At 39.9% G+C, this 22,022-nt stretch overlaps 2 protein-coding genes across 2 annotated transcripts; one reads left to right on the plus strand and one right to left on the minus strand.

Annotated features, from left to right (window-relative positions):
* Positions 1-394: 394 nt before the first annotated feature.
* Positions 395-11,498, plus strand: rgs5a (regulator of G protein signaling 5a). Its single transcript, XM_056603934.1, has 5 exons — positions 395-531; positions 1,519-1,635; positions 2,700-2,761; positions 8,036-8,202; positions 9,386-11,498. Exons 1-5 carry the CDS (start codon positions 488-490, stop codon positions 9,548-9,550), a joined length of 555 nt encoding a protein of 184 aa, XP_056459909.1. The 5' UTR covers positions 395-487; the 3' UTR covers positions 9,551-11,498.
* Positions 11,499-16,701: 5,203 nt separating this feature from the next.
* rgs4 (regulator of G protein signaling 4) lies at positions 16,702-21,219 on the minus strand. The gene is made up of 5 exons (XM_056603760.1): positions 21,054-21,219; positions 20,653-20,745; positions 19,291-19,355; positions 18,173-18,336; positions 16,702-17,901 (listed from the first exon to the last, which is right to left on the minus strand). Exons 1-5 carry the CDS (start codon positions 21,095-21,097, stop codon positions 17,677-17,679), a joined length of 591 nt encoding a protein of 196 aa, XP_056459735.1. The 5' UTR covers positions 21,098-21,219; the 3' UTR covers positions 16,702-17,676.
* Positions 21,220-22,022: the final 803 nt, after the last annotated feature.

Genomic DNA, 22,022 nt, shown 5'->3' on the forward strand with positions numbered 1-22,022 from the left:
GTGTAATTCCTCCCTTCACAAGAGATGTGTTACATCATACAACTCATGATGTGATGTATCCATTTTAATGTTGGCGGACATTTATACACAGACAGTTTGTTTGCTGTGTGTTTGCCTACTTGATCAGTCTTGGAAGAGTATGACCTAATGTGAAACGATTAACCTGATGTCATAACATGTTGTTACAACAAGTGACCAATATGGTAGATATCGGAACACAGTGGCCCTGGTTCTGCCTTCCAGGGTCCTAGACAAAGCACTGCCCTCTACAGGCTAACCCAGGCCGGCTTGCCGTCTCCCCTGTGAAGTATGTCCTCATCTGATTGGCTAAGCCGTGGCCTCTCAGCCCAAAAGGGGGTCTGTATATAACTTCCATGAGTTGAAAGCACTCAGACAAGAAACAGCCACACTCAGAAACACTTGGAGTTACTGAAATACTACGGTCTGCTGGATTTTCACTTTTCAACCTTTGAAAGACGAATCAAGTATGTGTAAAGGATTAGCTGCTTTACCGCAGACCTGCCTTGTGAGGTGAGTGTCAGCAATGGTAGCTCATCACTTTAAATGATGACTTTAAAGACCGAATGAGTGGTACTTCACTTACTTAGCATGTTTTTTTTTCTGGGATCTTATAAATAAACGTGATAAAATAATGAGGTTCAAAGAGAAAACAAGTCAAGCAATTTAAATCCCTTTTTGACGTAGCAGTTTTCAAGAAAAGTTACATAAAAAATCTACAGATTATATATATATATATATATATATATAGAGATATATATAGATATATATTTTAGATATTTTCCAATTCTGTTTCTGAATAGAATCTTTTTTATGTAGATTTTGACTACATTGTTTAGGACAAATGTGATATCAGAGATAGGAAAGAAAAGGTTTAGAAAAGGTTTACACACAATTGATATCTGTTTTAGGCTGCTGCCGAGGATATAATTACCTGATCAACAACAACTAATTATTAAGATATACATCACCCTGGATCACATTGTGTCATATTTCACATGTATTCATTTCTCAAAAGACATCATGAAAAGCAGACATTAACATAGGTTTAGTAGCTCCTAAAAGGTCAGATATAAAACCATCGCTGGTCAAATGATTGTGGGGGTGAAATTCTCAATGGACAGTGGAATTGTCTTTCTTAAAGTAGCCACAAAACCAATCGCCACCTGGATGTGCAAATAGCACCAACTTAGACAAAAATCATGCCATGTAGATCAGAGTAGATCAAGTTGCAAAATATTGGATACCTTACTTTTTATGAATGTACATGTACAACATTTATAATATGGGCTTTTCCGATATACTTTTTTGTATCTGTTGCTGTTAAATGTCATCCAGATGCACCAGTGTCATAACAACCAACGTCAATAGATTCAGTAGGTTCAATAAAGAGAAAACCCTAATAGTGAGATCCTGAGCTGAGCTTGAGGCAAAACATTTAAAGACTGCGTCACGCAACAAGAATTATGATATCGGTTTCTGCTGCTCTCCGTCTTCCAGGGCCAAGGAGATCAAGTCTAAGTTGGGAGTGTTGCTGCAGAAGCCCGATCAGAATGCCATAGACCTGATCATCCCCTATCCGGAGAAAACCGAGAAGAAACCGGAGAAGCTGCAAAAGTAAGTGCCCACAGACAATGTCAAGGCAAAATCACAGGAGAGAGAGAGAGAGAGAGAGAGAGAGAGAGAGAGAGAGAGAGAGAGAGAGAGAGAGAGAGAGAGAGAGAGAGAGAGAGCGAGAGAGAGACTCAGCTGTACTGCCCAGGGAAAGGGAGACAAGAGAGTGAGCGAGTGAGAGAGAGACGGCGGAAGGAATAAAGACACTTTTAACAGAAAGTTTGGTGCAGAAAGCATTTTGTAATTCCTTCCTTCCTACATCGCTCTTGTTTTATGTATAATTGACATGATTAGTAGTTTCTCGTGTCCTGCTAGTCCATTCCAGTACCAACGTGTAGTTTAGCTGGATAGCAAGCCTTTTTTAGTACTACTATAGGGATCAAATGGAGAAGCCATTCATCCCCTACACAGTTTCAAAGTATTCTCAGAAAATAATCATTGAAATATAAGGTCATCATCGCCCAGCATCACAACAATGTTATAATCTAGTGGAATATCGGTGGTTATCTTGATAAAGTGTTTGAATGAGTGGTACTGACTGGAAATCCATGGATATTTGATGTTTGTGAGGTACATCAAAAGTGAGGTAACAGATATCTGCAACGACAAGTTACGTCTTAATCTTAACCAGACACTGTTGAATACTTAATTCAGATGGGTCAAAAACGTTACCCTATTCTGATATGTTCTCATCTCTACCTTTTAAAAGGTCCATATCAATAAGCTACAAATCGAACATCAACAGCCATGGACACATACAACCGTCAACCCGATTGTTACTTTACATCTCAGAAATGAATATGCCCAAAGCACTGCAGTAAACATTTCAATTTCAAAACAAGGATAATTTTGATGAATGTTACCGTGAGCGGAAATTGAATCATTGTTTGTAAGTGGGGTACATGCTGAATAAGCTACTCCAGGGGGTGCTGTTATTTAAATTAATGTCTGCAGTGGTAAGCTTCACTGTATGTTGCTATGGATGCTAACTATAGCTGGTAAAGATGTCCTTAATCAAGGCACACTGGGGTATATTGGTGTTCACGGTGGCTTTTGTTCACTTCCAGGCCGACTGCAGAAGAAATTGCTGAATGGCGGGAGTGCCTGGACCATGTGTTGACCAGCAATTGTGAGTCACACACACACACACACACACACACACACACACACACACACACACACACACACACACACACACACACACACACACACACACACACACACACACACACACACACACACACACACACACCAAAATTGACACTGGATTTAGATTGTAACCAAATGCCAGCAAGCCCTAAATAAATTGCAATCAAATAGTATTTGTTTGCACCACAAATACTGGTCTGTTTTTCAACCCAGGGAAAATAAATATTTTCCAGACGTTGATGGATAGCGAGGAAACCAACACAAATTTGATTAGGTACCATTACTGAGTTTAACTCTATCATGAAAACGAGAATTAAACTCTAGAAACTCTAGAAAACGATATACCCATACTGTAGACAGAAATATGAAAGCAAAATAAAATAAATGTACGCCTTCAGTTACAATGAACTTGATAGAATGTTTTAACTCACTTATATTTGAGGCTTCTTGATGATATACAAATATACTTCTCCATGCCATGACAATCTTCATGGCATTGTAGATTGAACTGTAAATATCCTATCCAAGCATATTGTTCATCTTTGTAGTTTTAGTCCTTGGGCTCTTTTGGAGCAAAACATTTCTCTGCATATATTGTACTGTATATTTCACAGCACATCCTTTTAGATGGAATATAGGAATGGAAAAATCCCAATAAAAAATAAAATAAAACATTTGACTTCACTTAAAGAGTAAAGTTTTGATTCATTACATCACGTTTGGCAGCGGGGCTACAGTACGTACGTCAGCCTTTTTGGAAGAGCCTGCATCATCTCAACCATGAGGGCAGTTCGACGTGATGTATCGCTTTGGATTCCCACATACTCACATCCTCTCAGCCATTGTGGAATTTACTAAGAGTTAATGTGCCGGGGTCAGGTAGCAGGGCTTCAGAGGGAATTTTTGTTTGGTTTTCCATCTTAAATGAAAGCTTGGCCACCTGACTAAATTCCAAATATTGGAGATATTTTTTATTTTCGCTACATGCTTGAAGTTGTGCATCATTTTCCAACTGAATGTTTAAAGTATCTAACTGAAACACTTATACACGCCGCAGTGTGTGGGGTGTGTTTACTTACAAGATCTAATAGCTGTAAAATGTAAGTGTTGATTTGTCTAACAAGTTAGGATTAGCTTGTGAAAACACTAAATGGAGATAGCAGTTCATCGTGTAAGGGATGAGGATTGATGATAGATTGAGTAAATATTGTATGGAGTTAGATTCATGCCAAAACCCCTCACACACGTAAAACGTGTTTTGCTCACGCATAACGATTCACACGCACACAAAACGTGTTTTACTCACGCAAAATGATTCACACACACGCTCAGTGTGGTTTGCAAATGCAAAACATCATTCACAAACTAAAGCATTTTGCTTCAGAAACAAATACAGTATGTTTTACACAAAGTACAAAAAAAAATCCTTCAAGTACACAAAACAATTCTACAAGTACGGAACACGAAAGCTGCGCGTGGATCGGAATGCATTTGCGCACGGATCGTATTGCATTTGTGAGGAACAGCAAGGCGGAAAATTAGTGCCAAAAGTCACGTGACAAATAAATGTCCTGTTATTCACACTACACAACAGCAGGTGGCGGTGTTGAGTCAGTTTAAGGACGCCAGGACGATCTTTTTTTTTCCCCAAAATCTTTATTTGATTCCAAAACAGAGTGGCGACACTTCCATTGGACTCACCTGTTGGCCGCTCATTTTGTTCAATTTAATCTCCCCAACTAGCTTTTCTCCGTGTCGTACGATTCCGTGACAAAGGGGCGGCAAGTCGCATAGTATGGAGTTGAATCCACACACGTTTGGCCGGCATCAAATAAAGATTTTGGGGAGAAAAAAGATCGTCCTGGCGTCCTTAAACTGACTCAACACCGCCACCTGCTGTTGTGTAGTGTGAATAACAGGACATTTATTTGTCACGTGACTTTTGGCACTAATTTTCCGCCTTGCTGTTCCTCACAAATGCAATCCGATCCGTGCGCAAATGCATTCCGATCCACGCGCAGCTTTCGTGTTCCGTACTTGCAGAATTTTTACTTGAAGGATTTTTTTTTGTACTTTGTGTAAAACATACTGTATTTGTTTCTGAAGCAAAATGCTTTAGTTTGTGAATGATGTTTTGCATTTGCAAACCACACTGAGCGTGTGTGTGAATCATTTTGCGTGAGTAAAACACGTTTTGTGTGCGTGTGAATCGTTATGCGTGAGCAAAACACGTTTTGCGTGAGCAAAACACGTTTTGCGTGTGTGAGGGGTTTTGGCATGAATCTAACTCCATAATATTGGGCCCTGCCAGAAACGCAGAGCTACAACTGGGGCAAACAATTGTCCCTTTTTGCCTGCAACGAAGCGATGACTGAATATCTTGTTTACACCTGGGACAAATAGATAATACGAGAGCACCAGAGCAACCGTGAACTATTCTTTTTCAAGGAGGTATGCATAAACTCACAAGAAGAACGAAATCAATAACATTTTCCAGATGTGAGTCAACATGCAATGTAATGTCATGGATACTGGCAAATGAAATGTCTCCTTGTCAGAGTGAACATTTAAAATGGTCTGTCTAGCTTCCATGGAAAAAAGTTGTTCTGTATCCTTGCTATTATAACAACAACCGCAAAATGAGAAAGGGCAGGGTATCTCTCACGTACAACACACAGACACACACACACACACACACACACACACACACACACACACACACACACACACACACACACACACACACAATGGTGGCACAAAGATTGAAAGGAGAAAGAGGAAGAGAGATAAGGGGCGCGCGTGAGACGTGTGTTTGCCATTAAGGGTTTTCCAAAGCAGTGTTGTATTAATGTTTCTGTTTGGAGGACCGTCTCCAGAGAGCAGTCTAGATTTGTTATGATGGTTATGGTGAGCAGCTATACACAACCACTGAGCAACACAACCTCGTGCAGTGTTTATTTATCTGCAGGAGCTTTAACATTAACATTTGTTCTTCACCTGTCAGTGATTTATCTGGGATTAACCACTGTTTGATGGCAACATAGTTTGGTAACACTTTACAATAAGGGTAAATGTATTTACCATTAACTAACATTAGTTACTGCAGTAATAAGCATTATACAACAGTTAATAAACAGTTAACGAATGTGTCAGCTAATAATAAACTAATGTTGTTCATGGTTAATAACGGTGATCATGTTACCTAAGTTATTAATTTATACATTATTATAGGGTTAGAGTTAACCCTACTATAACGCTTGCCCGTATGCTCATAATAATGGTTATTACTTCATTAACTAATGTTATTTAATGGTTCATTAATGTACCCTTATGTAAAATGTTACCCATCGTAATATAGTTACAAGCAATATTAAAAAAGAGGGAGGGGCCAGAGTTTACCAGGATCAGATGTCTTCCAATTTCAATGATTTAAGAGCATATGTTAAGAATCAAAATGTTAAAATAAATAATTACCAAAAATATAAATATGCTGTAGTAAACCTGAACAAACAAACATCCAGCCTCTTTCAGTTCATTCGGAACTAAATGTTTTGGTGCTCATTAGCTCAACTATTCCTGGTGTTGGAAGATGAGGTTGGGTAGCTTGCCATCAGGTTGTATCCCAGCAACAAGACAATCACACAGGCAAACAGACACCTTGTTCAGGTCGACTATAACTACAGGAAAACGGGACACATTGTGAACTTGATGTAAACACAATGACCTCACGAGCCAATTAACATGACATGTTTTTCCTAAGACATTAGGACATTGCGTCTCACATTTTTGATACCAAGGAATGAGCTGGCAGCGTTCTGAAAGGGACAGGCACTGTCAACCGGAAAAGATATTCACAGAGCATTTCACTCACTAAAAGCTGATCGATAAACAGATGGTACTTTAAATAGGACCTACAGCACCTTAGACCAACCACAATGAAGGGCTTCATGAATATTGAATGATATCTATACCACTCTTGCAAGCCAAGTTCACCATCTGCATTGAGTTATACATAGCCAGCCGATTCTCCGGTCTATGCAATAAATTGATGTCCGCCAAATAATTTCCCACGTAGAAATAATAATTTTTCAGAATATAGGCTGTGCCTCATATGGTATCCGAGCCAGCCGGAACCATCGCCTTCCGTTAATATAGCTTCTTAGATGTGTGCTAAAACAAATCGGCTATGCTTAGTCTTCAGTAAAGTAACTATTCAGCAAAGCTGGTTCATTAAATGTATCATATCCTCTTGATCAACATTGTAATTGTGCTGTTACCGACATCTAAATGCCTGCCAAGTGTGACGTCTCTTGCACAAACCATCTCATGCGAAACTGTCCGAAGGCAGGAAACAGAAATAAAAAATTCAAACACTACTGCAGAACAAAAAATACTACTACATTCATATTTTCGTCTTTTTGCTGCTGAGAGACATTTTGAACCGGGTTATAGAGCTGCTTAGATTGTAGATACAATCTTGAAGTAATAGTTGAGGGCTTGTCTTTGGCAGAATAGTTTTTTTTTTAAAACAATAGATATTGTGTTCTCTTAGAAATGCCTACACAATAACATTAGCTTATGAAATGAGTATGTGAGTTCTTTAGAATAAACACTAGGCTTTTAGTCCATTGCAGTTACTCTCATTCTTGCAAAACATCATTCTGGATCTCCTTGTTTGGTGTGTGGGACTTGGTGTGTGGTTAGGCACCCAAACAAAGGGAAGTATTCTGGTTGGTATTGTTCCAGTGCTGACCTTTATACCGTACTTTTCCTGTGGATTTTTGCTGCGGTTATTGAGTATTATGAAATCTGAATACCTTCTGAGTCAGCACCATGCCAGTCGATCAAATGTAATATTCATCCAATGTGGTTAATAGTTTATTTACTTAAACGATTGGTGCGTGGTTAGGTTCCCAATTTCCACTGAAACAGAGCTGGAGCAAGAGGAAAACAACAAACTATGAATGTTTGTCTCTTAATGGTAGAAGCCCATGTAGTCTCTTATGTTTCTGCTTGTTTGTTCTCTCCATTCTATTCTCTCCATCGTTTTCATTTTGTATTGCTCCCCTACTGTCTGTCTGTCTCCCTCCTCGTCATTCTCTGCATGTCTCTCTGCATGTCTTTCTGCCTCTTTCCCCTGCTGTCTCTCTTCCCCTCTTTCTTATCCCTCTCCTCTTGTCTTTCTGGGTCACTCTCCTCCTCTCTCCGCCTGTCTCTGTCTCTCACTGTTGCTGTCCTTCTATCTCTCTCTCAGATGGTGTGCATGCCTTCCGTACCTTCCTGCAGTCTGAGTTCAGTGAGGAGAACATTGAGTTCTGGGTGGCGTGTGAGGACTTCAAGAAGACCAAGAACCCAGTCAAGATGGCCGCCAAGGCCAAGAAGATCTACGAGGATTTCATCCAGGCTGAGGGACCAAGAGAGGTCAGAACAGAGGACTTCTATTCCTTGAGCGAATGTAAACCTATCATAACGATAATAATAAACAAGAAGGGCCGCTGAAAGTATTGTATACACATACACATTTGCAGCAACAAATCAACAAAATGGGGAAACGTTTAGCGATGTTTATTTTTCAGGATCTGGTCAGAACCTACTCGTTTTAATGTTCTACAAAGGATGTCAGAGATAAAAGCCCATTAAAACATAAGCACTCACAGATACACACACACACACAGACACACACACACACACACACACACACACACACACACACACACACACACACACACACACACACACACACACACACACACACACACACACAGACACACACATTTAAGACATGCATAACCATAACCACACATAAACAAATTTTGACCAGAGCATGGATTTATAGCCATTTTAAAAAACGGTTTTACCGAGTGGATGATAAACTGTCGCCAGGAAATTTCGTCAAGTAGAGCACTTTAAGAGCACATGCCAACTTGTAGAGCAGTTATGGTCTCAACTTTTCTTTTTTGAGAAAATCACTTGATTATGGTGGTGATGACCAGCCTGGACACCCACCTGATCACATGACCTCACATTCTGTTTCGCTACACAGATCAGTCTGGACCTCTAGCCGCCCACACCGATTTCCTGAAATTACAATGGAATCGGGCAAATAAGGGACGGGGCCTAGTTGATGATGTAAAATACAGGCTGCTGCTGGCAAAAGAGTAATGACGTTGCTCCCAAAACAACAACCACGAGCCTTTGTTGTTGGGTAAACACAGTAGGGGTTTACCCAACCACATCAGTTGGGTAAACACAGCCATAAGTGCAGTTATTGCAGAAATAGAATCAATAACAACTATTAAACAAGAACAAGAGGAGGCACTAGCTCCTTACATTTACGAAAAATACATTTACGTGTTCTTCCGCCTGGATTTGGCATTGCGCATGTTTTGTTATGCTGATTGGCTGAAGGAGTTTGTTTGTCAAGGTAAGAACTCCCGCCTCGATGTTGGCGACCAGAGGTCCAGACTGATCCATGTAGCAAATCAGAATGCGATGTCACGTGATCATGATAGTCTCCAGGCTAGGTGTTTATCACATAATCACAGTATCCAATTAAATTATATTTCCGTTCCCCTTCACTCTACATACACACAACAACTCACAGGTCAACATTGACCATGTCACCAAGGACGTAACCCTGAGAAACCTGGTGGACCTCTCCCCGGCGACCTTTGACCTGGCCCAAAAGAGGATCTTTGCCCTGATGGAGAAGGACTCCTTCGGGCGCTTCCTGCGGTCCGAGCAGTACCAGGAGATCCTGGTCAACTAAAGCCTATCCATCTCGGTGGAAGGAGTATTAAATTCACTATTAAGCTTGGATTTGGTTTTAAAGGTAAAAGCTGATTAAAACCCTGATTAACATTAAGATGTTATATAGTCATTTTGGTTGGATGGATAATGCATGGGCTTTGAACATCCCCCCCCTTCCCCCACCCTAGAATCGTTCTGAAATGATCTTCATCTGTATGGGTATCATTTTGTTTTATTACAAGGAAAAACACAAGGAGGAAAATTCCACCACAATTTGGCCTTCGGAAAAATGAATCTTTAGAGTGTCTACAGATTCAACATGTAGATAAGAAAAAAAAGGTTTTTATTGAAAGCAGTTAATCAAGATTACATTCCTTAACATGAAGAAAAAGTTCTCTCTCTCTATTTGTCATTGTAATGGCCTTGATAGTTTAAATAATATGTTGAAAACGACAACACTAACACTTTATGTTTACCACATGACATGACATTTAAGTTTAACTAGGACTAGGCACACAGTGATGAGGAAAACAAGATAGAATACACAAATGCTGTGGTAAGACCTAAACATCATCCAAAAACTAAGCATATTGGCAAAGGTCTTTGGACCTTTTCTCTGGTATTTCCAGAGCAATTCACTGTCAAATTAATCCACAGTGAATATGTGCATTGACCCGCTTCCAGTAATATTTCAATATTTGATTTATTCATCAAAGCTAGGTTATGTCTCTCTCACAGGCACACACACACACACACACACACACACACACACACACACACACACACACACACACACACACACACACACACACACACACACACACACACACACACACACACACACACACGCACACACACCCACAAACACACAGAAAGACATGACCCACAAAAACATGAAGTTGAGTCAGTATGTTGTGTTGTGTGGAACCAAGAGGCTTTGGGTTCCAGAGAACTTCCCAGGTCATGGGAATGGGCAGTTGGTCATCATCTTGATGGTTAGGCACCTTGGTTACCAGCGAGAGGGGAGTCTTCCAGTATTTTGCAAGTTGCTAACAAGTGGGTGGAGAGTGAGTGCTAAGAAAAGCTTTCACATATACAACCAAAGTTCGTTTCCCCTTTAAATAGTATATCTTCGTCTCGTTATAGATATCCTGGTAAGGTTTCAGACTATTCTTTCTCATAAAAGCAATAAAACTGCCATGGTTTCTAACTTAATACCAATAGATCCTATGTCTTCCGAGCCCCGTTTGAAAGAAAAAAACGTAGTCTCTTTTCTTTAAATCTATAAGTCTTCATATAGGTTTAAACAGCATGGATAATTAACTTATATTATTATAAAGAAAACACGTTTATTTTCGCAAATAGCACCATTTGTTATTATATATGACAACCGCATTCATTATCATCATAGATCTGATTTATCATCCAGGAGAACACAATCTTATAATCACAAGTAGTAACCTTTCAAGCACTGCTTATCACCAAGAACCAAGGAACAATGGCTCTATAGAGATGTTCCTGTGTGGTTAGATTAATAACACAATTTTAATGATATAATTTGAGTGTAATGATAAAATCTCTGCATGTTTCAATTAGATTTATCACAAGGGCACCCAGTCCATGCTATCATACCCCAATACAAGTGTATCAACATTTCTAAGTGACCTAAACAGACCTAAAAAAAAACCTGCATTTTATCATTTTAATATTAAGTGTGGAAACAGTGATGCATAAAAAGGAACCATCTGAATGTGAACAGTGTAAGAGTATTTCAAGTTAATTGAAATGGAATTTGGAATTTGAAGAGTTCAGGATTTGACAGGACACTGATTGACCAGTCTAGTGTCCAATCTTGAGAATACTTTTTTAAGATGAATTCATTTTCCATGCTGGGAATGATCATAATATAGACTCTACCTGTACGTATTGAAGTAAATTACATAAAAAATTACCAAAAATGCAAACAACTTTTTGTATTTATTGCGACCTGTACATATAGCTACCTAATCAAGTGTGTGAGCGTGTTTGTGTGTGTTTTGGTGTTCCTTAAAAAACGTGTCATATTTTGGGCTTTTATAAACACAACAGCAACATTTCACTCTGGACGTCGCTTGGTGTTTCCTTCATGGCTAGAGAGATACAAATAATCACAGTCGGGCTCATATTCCTTATGATTCATATTCAACTTGATTTTCCCCACTGTTTAATACCTAAGGATAATAGAAAGGGAAGAAGGACTAGACTATATATATTGTATTGCGATAATGTTACGTGTTATGCAACAACAGCAGTTGAGTGAAATATGTTCTAATGCAATTATTTAGAATTGTAAGTGTGCACGCACAATTTTGTTTCAATAACAAGTAAATAAAGGAATATTATTTACTGTGCATGGACAAATGTTAGGGATGCTCCCAATTTGCCCCTCCAATAATAATGAGAGGACTCAATTAATCGTAATCAATAACTGATTATAATACTTCATAATCCCCTCCAGGAAGAGGGCTATTCGTCTCCATTATGTATATATATATATATATATATATATATACATATCCCCTTGGGATAACCATGTTCATCAAGTAGTATTTTACACAGATATTTAGAATATGAAGGTTTTTTACATGGCAGTGACAAGGGGATACCAACCAAAAAATGATTCACATTGAAAGTGTCTTTATTTTCTTACATGCCCAACTGTAACAACATACTAAACCAAAACATTTGCGGTGCAAATATGTAAACAACGTTTTAAAAGGTTAAAGGGGATTGTAAAAAAGTAAGTAAATAAACAGAAACAGATGTGGATGTGGAAACGTCTGCCAACACAAACACAGGTCACGGCCCAGTGCACACATGTATCAACTCCTACCACGGCGCTTAGGAGGGGAAGGGTCAACCCCCCGAACGTGGGCTTGAAAATAAATAAAACAGAAATAAAGATAAATATATTACTTTTACTCGCTGTGGGCTACATGGTTCCTACACGGTTCCTAAACGCGCCAATGACGCAATGACCCATGGAGAACACAGAATCAGCTGCGCTCCCAAGAGACTATAATTAGACTTTGTTGATAGTAGCGAGAGACACAGTCCCACAGAAGTTTGGTAGAAACAGGCAGTGCTTACTAGCTTCCACCGACATCTAGAAGACTCCTTTTGTGAGGTATAGTGAAAAAGAAGCAGGTAGGGGTCAGTCGGCTCGGTCAAGTTGCTACAGTTAGGCTGTGTACACTGGGGGATGATGTTAATTAATTGACTCTATTACCTTATTAGAACCCACAATATTAGAGCTAACGTTAGTAGGCCTACCTCATTGGACCACCCATTCATAGTGCTAACACAAGTTCTGACTAGGTTCTGCTTCAACACATAGAGTGGTCGAGACAACCCATATAAAGTTTTATCGGTCTGACTAATCGGAGATAAGTGACTTATCGGAGATAAGTCAGACCCTGTATGCGTGGCTTCTTTACCATTCCACCAACACCATTTATTTTACTGGATTCGGCAGATGCTTCACTTCCAGAGCACATGTCCGTTTACCAAACTGTCTTCAAGTCATGCCTAGCCCTGAAACAACAATACCTGAGGCATCAAAATCACGCTTCATCTGAGATCGAACCAAGTTCCTTTGGTGTCGAACACCTTTACCACTGAATTATAACCACTTATTACTCCCTGGCATGCAAGAGAGTCAAACGTTAACTAAATGACACAACAACTATTACTGCTACTGCTGCTGCTATTATTCTGCCAGTAATGGCTTGCAAAGCCCTTTCAAGTTAACATGCACTATGGGCATGTAATGATACAAGTCCAAACTCAACTGCGATAAGGACCGTGGCACATGGGGAGCTAGCTCACTGTATTCGACATTGTTCTTTTTTCTCTCTATCCTTGCCTCTGCTGGGAAGGGCTTTTCTTCCATGAAAGATAAGGTGCACTGGATAAGAGGAAGTACAAAAGGGAAGCGAACTGCAAGAGGGACATTTATTATTGTATTGGTATCAGCGCTTCGTTGGGGGTTATTTTATTGTTTATCTGTAATAAATTGATAAATCAGCACGAGACATTATCAAGGGTGTGTTCGGTGAACTTATCGATGCATATGAACTGATGATACATCACTGCAGGTTGGTTACGATTCTTTGCGCTTGCATACGTGACCATTATAAGGCATGATAAAGAAACAATGATGATCAATAAAAAGTCAGGAATTTAAGTACAACGGCTGTCCCGTTAGTCAAACAATATTTTCCAATAAGATTTATTCAATTTATGCCACAATTACAATTACAATTTATATCATGAAATTTATTCTGCTGCGCTTTGAGCAGATTGTTTTTGTTTATTCCAGGAAACATTTGGTTGAGTTCTATTTGTTCGTTGACTAAGAATATGAAAAACAACTTTTTAACAATGCTGTGGTAATAACAAGTAAATGAATGTTGTCCTTTTATCTGGAATATCCAGAGGATGGATGGAAGGAGGAAGAAGGATCCGGAGACATAACAGACCATTCCTGCTGTGCCTGGCTATTCAACACTCACACAAACACACACACGTAAACGCAAACACACACACAAGCACACACACACACACACACATACAAAAGATAAGCATCCCTTCAGCTCTGAAAATGTGTGTGAGTGAGGGAGTGAATAGAAGAGAAAAATATATATACATTGCAAGAAAGAAAGAAAGCAAAAGAGCCGGCTGGGGGGCGGGGAGTAGCTACGTGCTGGCTTGGACGTGGGTCAGAGACTGGAAGACGCTCATGATCCCCATCCACACACACACACACACACACACACACACACACACACACACACACACACACACACACACACACACACACACACACACACACACACACACACACACACACACACACACACGCACGCACACACACACACACACAGAACAGCTCAGCTATTCTATATTTGATCTCAAATGCATTCAAACTTGATCACATTCGGTATCTGTTAAACTCTTCACCTTATTTATTTACAAACATTTGAATTATTATTTTAAATGGTGTGCTTGTTTACATTGTTTACTCCATTTAGACTCTCTTCATATCCCTTCACTTGATTTAAGCCATTTAACATTTCTCTACGTCTTAAACTATGTGGCTTTAGGAAAACATATTTTCAACCACACTTTGCACTACAGCACTCACCGCATTTTCTGCAGGAAATGCATTTTCTAGTTTACAATGCTGTGCTATAATAAACAATAAATAAATGTTGTTTTTGTATCTGGAATATCCAGGGAAAGAAAGATCTGGAAACATGACAGACCGTTCCTGCTGTGCCTATTGCCATTCAACACGCACACAAACAAACACGCACAAAAACACACACACAAAATAATCTCTTCAGCTCTGACAATGTGTGTGACGGAGTGACTGAATAGAAGAGAAAGAAAATGTACATTGCATGAAAAAAAGAAAGCAAGAGAGCTGGCTGGCTGGGGGGGGGGGGGGGGGGTAGTAGCTACGTGCTGGTTTGCACGTGGTCTCCTAGTGACCAGAGACTGGAAGTCGCTAATGATCCCCCTCCTCACACACACACACACACACACACACACACACACACACACACACACACACACACACACACACACACACACACACACACACACACACACACACACACAAGCTATAGGGGATGGACGAATACACGGACACACCCATGAAAGCCCAGAGGCTTCAGAGACCAGACGGCCATGCTAAATGTGTTACCCACAACCCCCCCCCCACCCCCACCCCCCTTTGCTGGATGTGAGGACCATGACACCTGGCAGAATATGTGCCTGGACCTGGACAGAGACGCACCATAATTGAATCAAAACAATAACAGCACAAACGATGAAACACTGAAATATCTGTTTGAATAGACATAATACACAATTTCAACTGGTATCCATTGGCTAAAAGCTACATATTCGACTTACACAATTAACAACATCATAGTTCCCGAATGTTACTATTGAAATCAATGGAAAAGTGTGTTAAAGACACAGGCAGCTTCTTGGCTAAATATCTCGGACAATCACTCAAAATGATTCTATATAATATGACACACTACCTTATGGCACTGTAAACGTGGCAGTTATCTGCCACTTTGTTGATCAACTTCAAACTTGAGGGTAATATTATAATATGTGTAAAATGTAATGAAATGTACATATTCACGCCAGCAGAGACGTAAAGGATGGCCATTGTTAAACTGGAGAGGTAGACAGATGGATTTTAGCCATCCGTAAGAAGAAGAAAAGGCTGTTTTAGAAGAAGAGGTTCAAAATGACCTCCAACTGAAGGTGATACCTGTCATGGAACACTGGACCTGTTCCATCTCGCCTCGTTTGATTCTAATTATGTGAAGCCACTTTTTCCACCTCGAATCGAAAGAGTTAAATATCAAAGCATGTTTTCAAATTTGGTTATGTTTATGATAGACGTAAACAGGATTAGAGTGTAACAAGTGGGACCATGTTGAATTGAGGTGGATGCATGAAGGAGAACTTCTCCAAATCAGGCTGCGTGAACCATAAAAGGGAATATGGGGCTGTGATATTGGGTCCCACGGTAAATAACTCTGCAACGACTTGGAATTAGCCCTGTTAGATGGCTGTGTTCCAGGTTGTGTTCGTGGCATCGAAGGGGAAAACAAGCGATGACATCAAGATACAAGGGGCCTTCACCTTTTCTTTAGATCATCTGCTGATAGTCCTTATGGCCACTACAGCTGCTGTCCATTTCCCTACATCCCAAATTCAGCGGTTTTCTGCGAAAGGATGAAGATGACAAGTTATTCAGGGTTGAAGGGGCGGAAAGTTCATTCTGCTCAGTTACACAGCATGTTCTGGATTATTATGTTACCCTTTTTAACCTTGCTTCCCAAATATGTTTGTGTGTGTGTGCGTGCGTGTGTGTGCCTGTGTGTGTACATGTGCGAGTGTGTGGGGAAGTGTGCAGGAAACAAAACATTAGTATTTAGAAGACCACATATTGACATCTGTGTTTCAATTGGATCCTGGGAGCCATACCCCCCTCTCCTCTCACCCAAATGAATGACCCACCACCAATATCCTTAACACAATACATGGATCCCATGATAAATATTGGGTACCACAATAGCGAATAAAAATAATTCAGGTGGCCCCAAAGTAAATCTTTATTCAATCTTGGTTACATTCACATTATTATGAACAGCAGATCGCTACACCTGTGAGATAATACACACAGGTTTGACAGTACACTGCTGAGACTACAGAAATTGCATTTCAGGTTCATAATAATGTCTGACATGATTATGGCATGATTTTCTTCACTTTGCTTTATCAACATCTCTATGCTGTATTCAAATACACCATATAAAGTATTAAAAGTGAAATTGTTGAAGTTTGTGCAAAAACCTTTGATGAAAAATTTTCCTCGGTTTTCTTCTCTGCGTGCACCTTTACGTCTGTGTTTATGTTCACGTGCACATGCATTATATTCCATCCATGTCATTTAGACAGAGGTAGACTTGGGTTGTTCTGTTGTGCTGTTTTTTGTGTAATGTTTGTTGTTTTATCAATTTATACAACATGCTCAATCGTTACATCATGCTCAGCTTGTATACTTGGCTGTGTTCAAACAAAGTTTTATAACAACACAAGTCAGCCTCATAGGGCACCATCCTTTTTTCTTTTCTTTTTTTACATATAACATATTGGCCACATATTTGGATGGATGTAGCCTGAATGTAACAAATGTTTAATCCCCTCGTTGCATGAGGGAATAATTACTACTATAAATAAGGGTTAGGGTTGGGGACTCAAATTCTAACTAAACTAAAGTAAAACACTTTCACATATATTGTTCCCTTTGCTATTGGCTGAACTACAAACTTACATTTACCAAACACACTGGCTATAGATAAGATATATATTACACACACAAACACAAAGACACACACACACACACACACACACAACACTCATAAACAACACATATAAACACTCACACTCGTGTTTCTACACTAGCTGCCAACCTGATCCCATATAACTTACATATCATTCTATATTTTCTCCATTTAATTTAATTCAATATTTTCTTTAATTATTTCATTCTTTTAGTGTTTTTGGTCCTCTCTAGGCTCCAGCAGTCTTCTGCTGCCGCTGCTGGGTCCCTGTACTGCGGCTTTTAGAGCGGAGGCTCAGGTCCTGCATGGCTCTGGACTGGAGGAAGCGTCTGTAGGAGTCCTTCTCCAGCAGGATGTGGATCAGGCGCTGGGCCTCGTCGAAGCTGGAGGCCGACGGGCTCCCAGTCTCCAGGTTCTGCCGGGTCCCCTCACGTGTGGCTGCATCCAGGTTGACCTGCGGGGGGCGGGGTTTAGTGGTGGTGTTGGGCAGAAACCCTGTTAGGAAACACTGGTATGTCGTGCTTTGCTTTGGTACAATATTGTAAGGATGATGATAATAAAGAAAGTCAAATCAAACCAGATGAGATTTATTTGCGTAATTATCCAAGTCTTATAAAATCTGAACACATCAAGCTGTTGCTCTAGTTGCCTTATTCTAGGGTAATGATCTTAAATGAGGACCAATTCAGACGCATGCATTCAGAGATATTACAACTTCCAGTGACCTGTTTGGGTGAGTCCGTCTCAACGTATTTGACAAAGATAAGCTTGGCCTTGGCAGCCATCTTTGCAGGGGACAACTGCTTGAACTCCTTGCAGGCGTTGAGGAACTCTATGTTCTCCTCGCTGAACTCTGACCTCAGGAAGTTCGTGAAGACCTGGCGACCATCTGACACAGAACACAGTGAGAAGATGAGAGGGTTTAAATGGTTGCCCTCAACCTCAGGATGCCAATTTCAAATTGAGAGGGTCTGTGTTGACACACCCGCTCAATGAAAAGGAAACCACAGTATTCTAAATCTATAATTCAAGTGATTAACCAATAGATTAACACTTCAACAAAACCTCACAGACTCAAGTCCTAATGCGTCCACTACAGGAAATGGCATCATTCATTTTATGCTAATGTAATCAAAGATGGGGGGGCCGAGAGATCAGAAGAACTTGAGTGTGTGTGTGTGTGTGTGTGTGTGTGTGTGTGTGTGTGTGTGTGTGTGTGTGTGTGTGTGTGTGTGTGTGTGTGTGTGTGTGTGTGTGTGTGTGTGTGTGTGTGTGTGTGTGTGCGATCATGTGTGTGTGTGTGTGTGCGATCATGTGTGTGTGTGTGTGTGCGATCGTGTGTGTGTGTGTGTGTGTGTGTGTGTGTGTGTGTGTGTGTGTGTGTGTGTGTGTGTGTGTGTGTGTGTGTGTGTGTGTGTGTGTGTGTGTGTGTGTGTGTGTGTGTGTGTGTGTGTGTGTGTGTGTGTGTGTGTGTGTGTGTGTGTGTGTGACTGAACTGACTTTGGTATTGAGCGGGTCAAGGCATGGCTAGTTTCCATGAGGCCGTTGATCTCTTTAAGCACCCTCGAGGACAGCCTTAGACTATACACAAACACACACACGCACACACATGCAGTGGCTTGACACTGTGCAAATTTCAGCCGTTCCCTAGGGACAACCCAGCAGTGCCTGGAGACACGTAGCTCTCTGCTGGAGCATGAGAATGCATCCTTATGTCCGGCGCCTGGCTTACTCCCTCTCAATGTAGACGCCATGATATAATCCCTAGTGCTGTGTGCCCATTAAGGGTCCTACTAGGACATAGGATGATAAAAAAAATAAAAAAGCTGTGTGCAGCACTCACCCTCACTGTTCATGAGATCGGTAAAGGACTTCTTCCATTTCCCCAACTCCGCAGCCGAGACCTCTCTGAAACAAAAATCAGCGAGTGTATTTTATATCATCAAAAATATGCGCTATACATGAGCTCATATGGAGTCCTGCTTTTCAAGCAGATAAAATGGGTCGGAGTCTAACGGGAATCCAATTATCATGCACTCAAGTTGCCAAGACAGGCCACTCAAATCATGGCAAGTGTGCCTATTGATGGCATTTCTTCTGTGTGTCCAAGACTGAGTTTATTCGCTGACTTTGAGGTGCATATTAAACTATTTTCAGACATTTGATGTGAAGTAAATCGGTGTTTAGACATCCATATGTGATTTTCTCTTCTTAAAGGTTTAGATCCCGTGTTCCATCACTATAAAATAGATCACCAGATGACAGACTGGAATAGATAATATTAGTAGTGAACCTTTGGATGTTACCTGTGACAGAAGTGAAAGAACCTTTACGTAAGCATGTCTTCCAAGAGTAGGATGAGATGTAAAATAATGATTGGTTATTGTTTTAGTACAAACACTAGACATCCTGTACTGTTACCTTTCTCAATAAGTCTTTTTTTCTTTAGTGGCTAGACAACACACTGCTAAAAGTAAATCCTATAGCAGAGGTTAATACCCAGCAACCCAGAGGAGAGAGCATTGCAAACATTGGATTGTGCCAGTAGTAGTTGAAAGGCCAGCACAGAAATCACAGGTGTGGTAGCACTCCACCCTCATTAAAAGGCACTGCCACTCATCCTGGCAGGGCTGAATAGCTACATTCAGCGGCATTTTTTTTAGAGAGCCATTGAAAAGTAGATGATAGGGTTGATAGGCTTAGAAAGGCTGAAGTGCTCAATGTAGAATAATTAAAGCTCAAATTGAAAATGCCAGGGATCATTGGACATTGTTAAGGAGTAAATACATGGCTAATGTATTTACATTTAAATTAGCCAAATGTAAATGTGTGAATTAATCATTTTATTGAAAATCAAATGTGAAAATAACTAATACGTAATCAGGAATGTAACAATGATTAATACTGACAGTAATAAAATAAAAATAATTGCAATAATTATAGTAATATTTATAATATGAATACAATTATTAATAATATGAATACTAATAATGATATTAATACTATTACTATTAATAATAATGATTTAAAATAATAATACAGATAACAATTTGAAAAAACAATCCTCAGAATAATCTGAATGATTCATATTTATAATACGAATAACAGCCTTATTATTACAATTACCATGACTGATATCATTGATATATACACCTTTAAATGTCGTTGAAAAAATGGATGACCACATAAAATAGCTTATGCCAACCTCTTAGTCTCCTTGTTGGTCTGCTTCTGGCTGACTGTCTGGGGCTCGGGCTTCTGCAGTAAGAAGCCTATCTTGTGCTTGATGTCTTTGGCACTGTGGGTCACACAAACAGCGGGTTGTAGTTATCAATAAAGGTCAGAAGCTACACACTCAGGTTTAAGCTACAATCAGCCATTTTCCCTAGCCCCACTTGGTTTTGATTAGATTGTGTTTTGATTGAGTCTCATGGTTCTCATCTAGTTGTTTGACCATTGGCCTATTAATAGATCCAAGGACCAATATGACTCATTCATAGCACCATTCAATCAAAATGAAGCGGGGCAAGGAAACATTGCTGACAGCAGCTTTAAGTCAATTATGTGTCTTGTATAACAATTTACGAGACAGACTATTGCCCTTACCTTTTCAGGCAAGTCGCAGGAAGCGTGGCTAATCCCCTGCACATAGTCAAATGAATGCGGATCTAGTAAAGAGAAAGAGGAGCCTTTATACCAACGAGAGCAGCAGTATAATGATGATAAGCAGCAGTGGGTTGACAGTGGCCTGAGCAGTAGCTGTATATGGCTTATCTGGAGATCTCCGCCCACAAAACGATGTTTTTATACACAGGCGGTTCAACACACACGCTGCCAAACGGACCAATCGCTCTAGGCTTACACACACAGACACTCCCCTGTGTGTCTGTGTGTGCGTCTGGATGTGTGTGAGGAAGAGAGCGAGACAGACAGAGATAGTGAGAGGGAATAGAGAATGTGACAGCAAGAGTCAGGAACACACAATGAGCAGATGGAAACGAAATGTACCTCAAAGAAATTCTTCATAACAATAAGGTGCAATTCTTCTCCGGGGAAAAAAGGTTTGTTGTTTGTTGAGTTTATGTTGTTGATCAACAAAAAGGCAAACACATTCTCAAACTATATTCCTCATTCAATATACATTGAATGAAAAATGCAGTTGCCTATTGATTCAAAACAGTTATCTCTACATGTCGTGTCAGAATAAGAAGTCTATGGTACATTAAATTGCCTGACAACTTTTCTATAAGAATGGCCCCTTGGATGTGTTGCAAAAGGAGGAGTACAACTCAACAAAGCACAAAAGTTCCATCCTCCCTATGGAAAATAACCAGAAGTTGCTCTTGCAATGTGCTGGGGATGAAACAGGAACAGACAATACAATTAAATTAAATTACTCTTTTTTTTTTTTTCTCATCTGGAGCAAACATTTACAAAAGTTATTTAGGTAATTATCTAGTGTGTGAATTTATTAGTTTGTTTGTGCGGTCAATTGCTAGCCATCCATATTGGAATTTTCTTGTGTTAATCATGAAAACAGATAAAAAAATAAAGAATTGTGACTAAATAAAACCA

Source organism: Gadus chalcogrammus, chromosome 12, assembly GCF_026213295.1.
Source record: "Gadus chalcogrammus isolate NIFS_2021 chromosome 12, NIFS_Gcha_1.0, whole genome shotgun sequence".
Lineage (NCBI taxonomy): Eukaryota > Metazoa > Chordata > Actinopteri > Gadiformes > Gadidae > Gadus > Gadus chalcogrammus.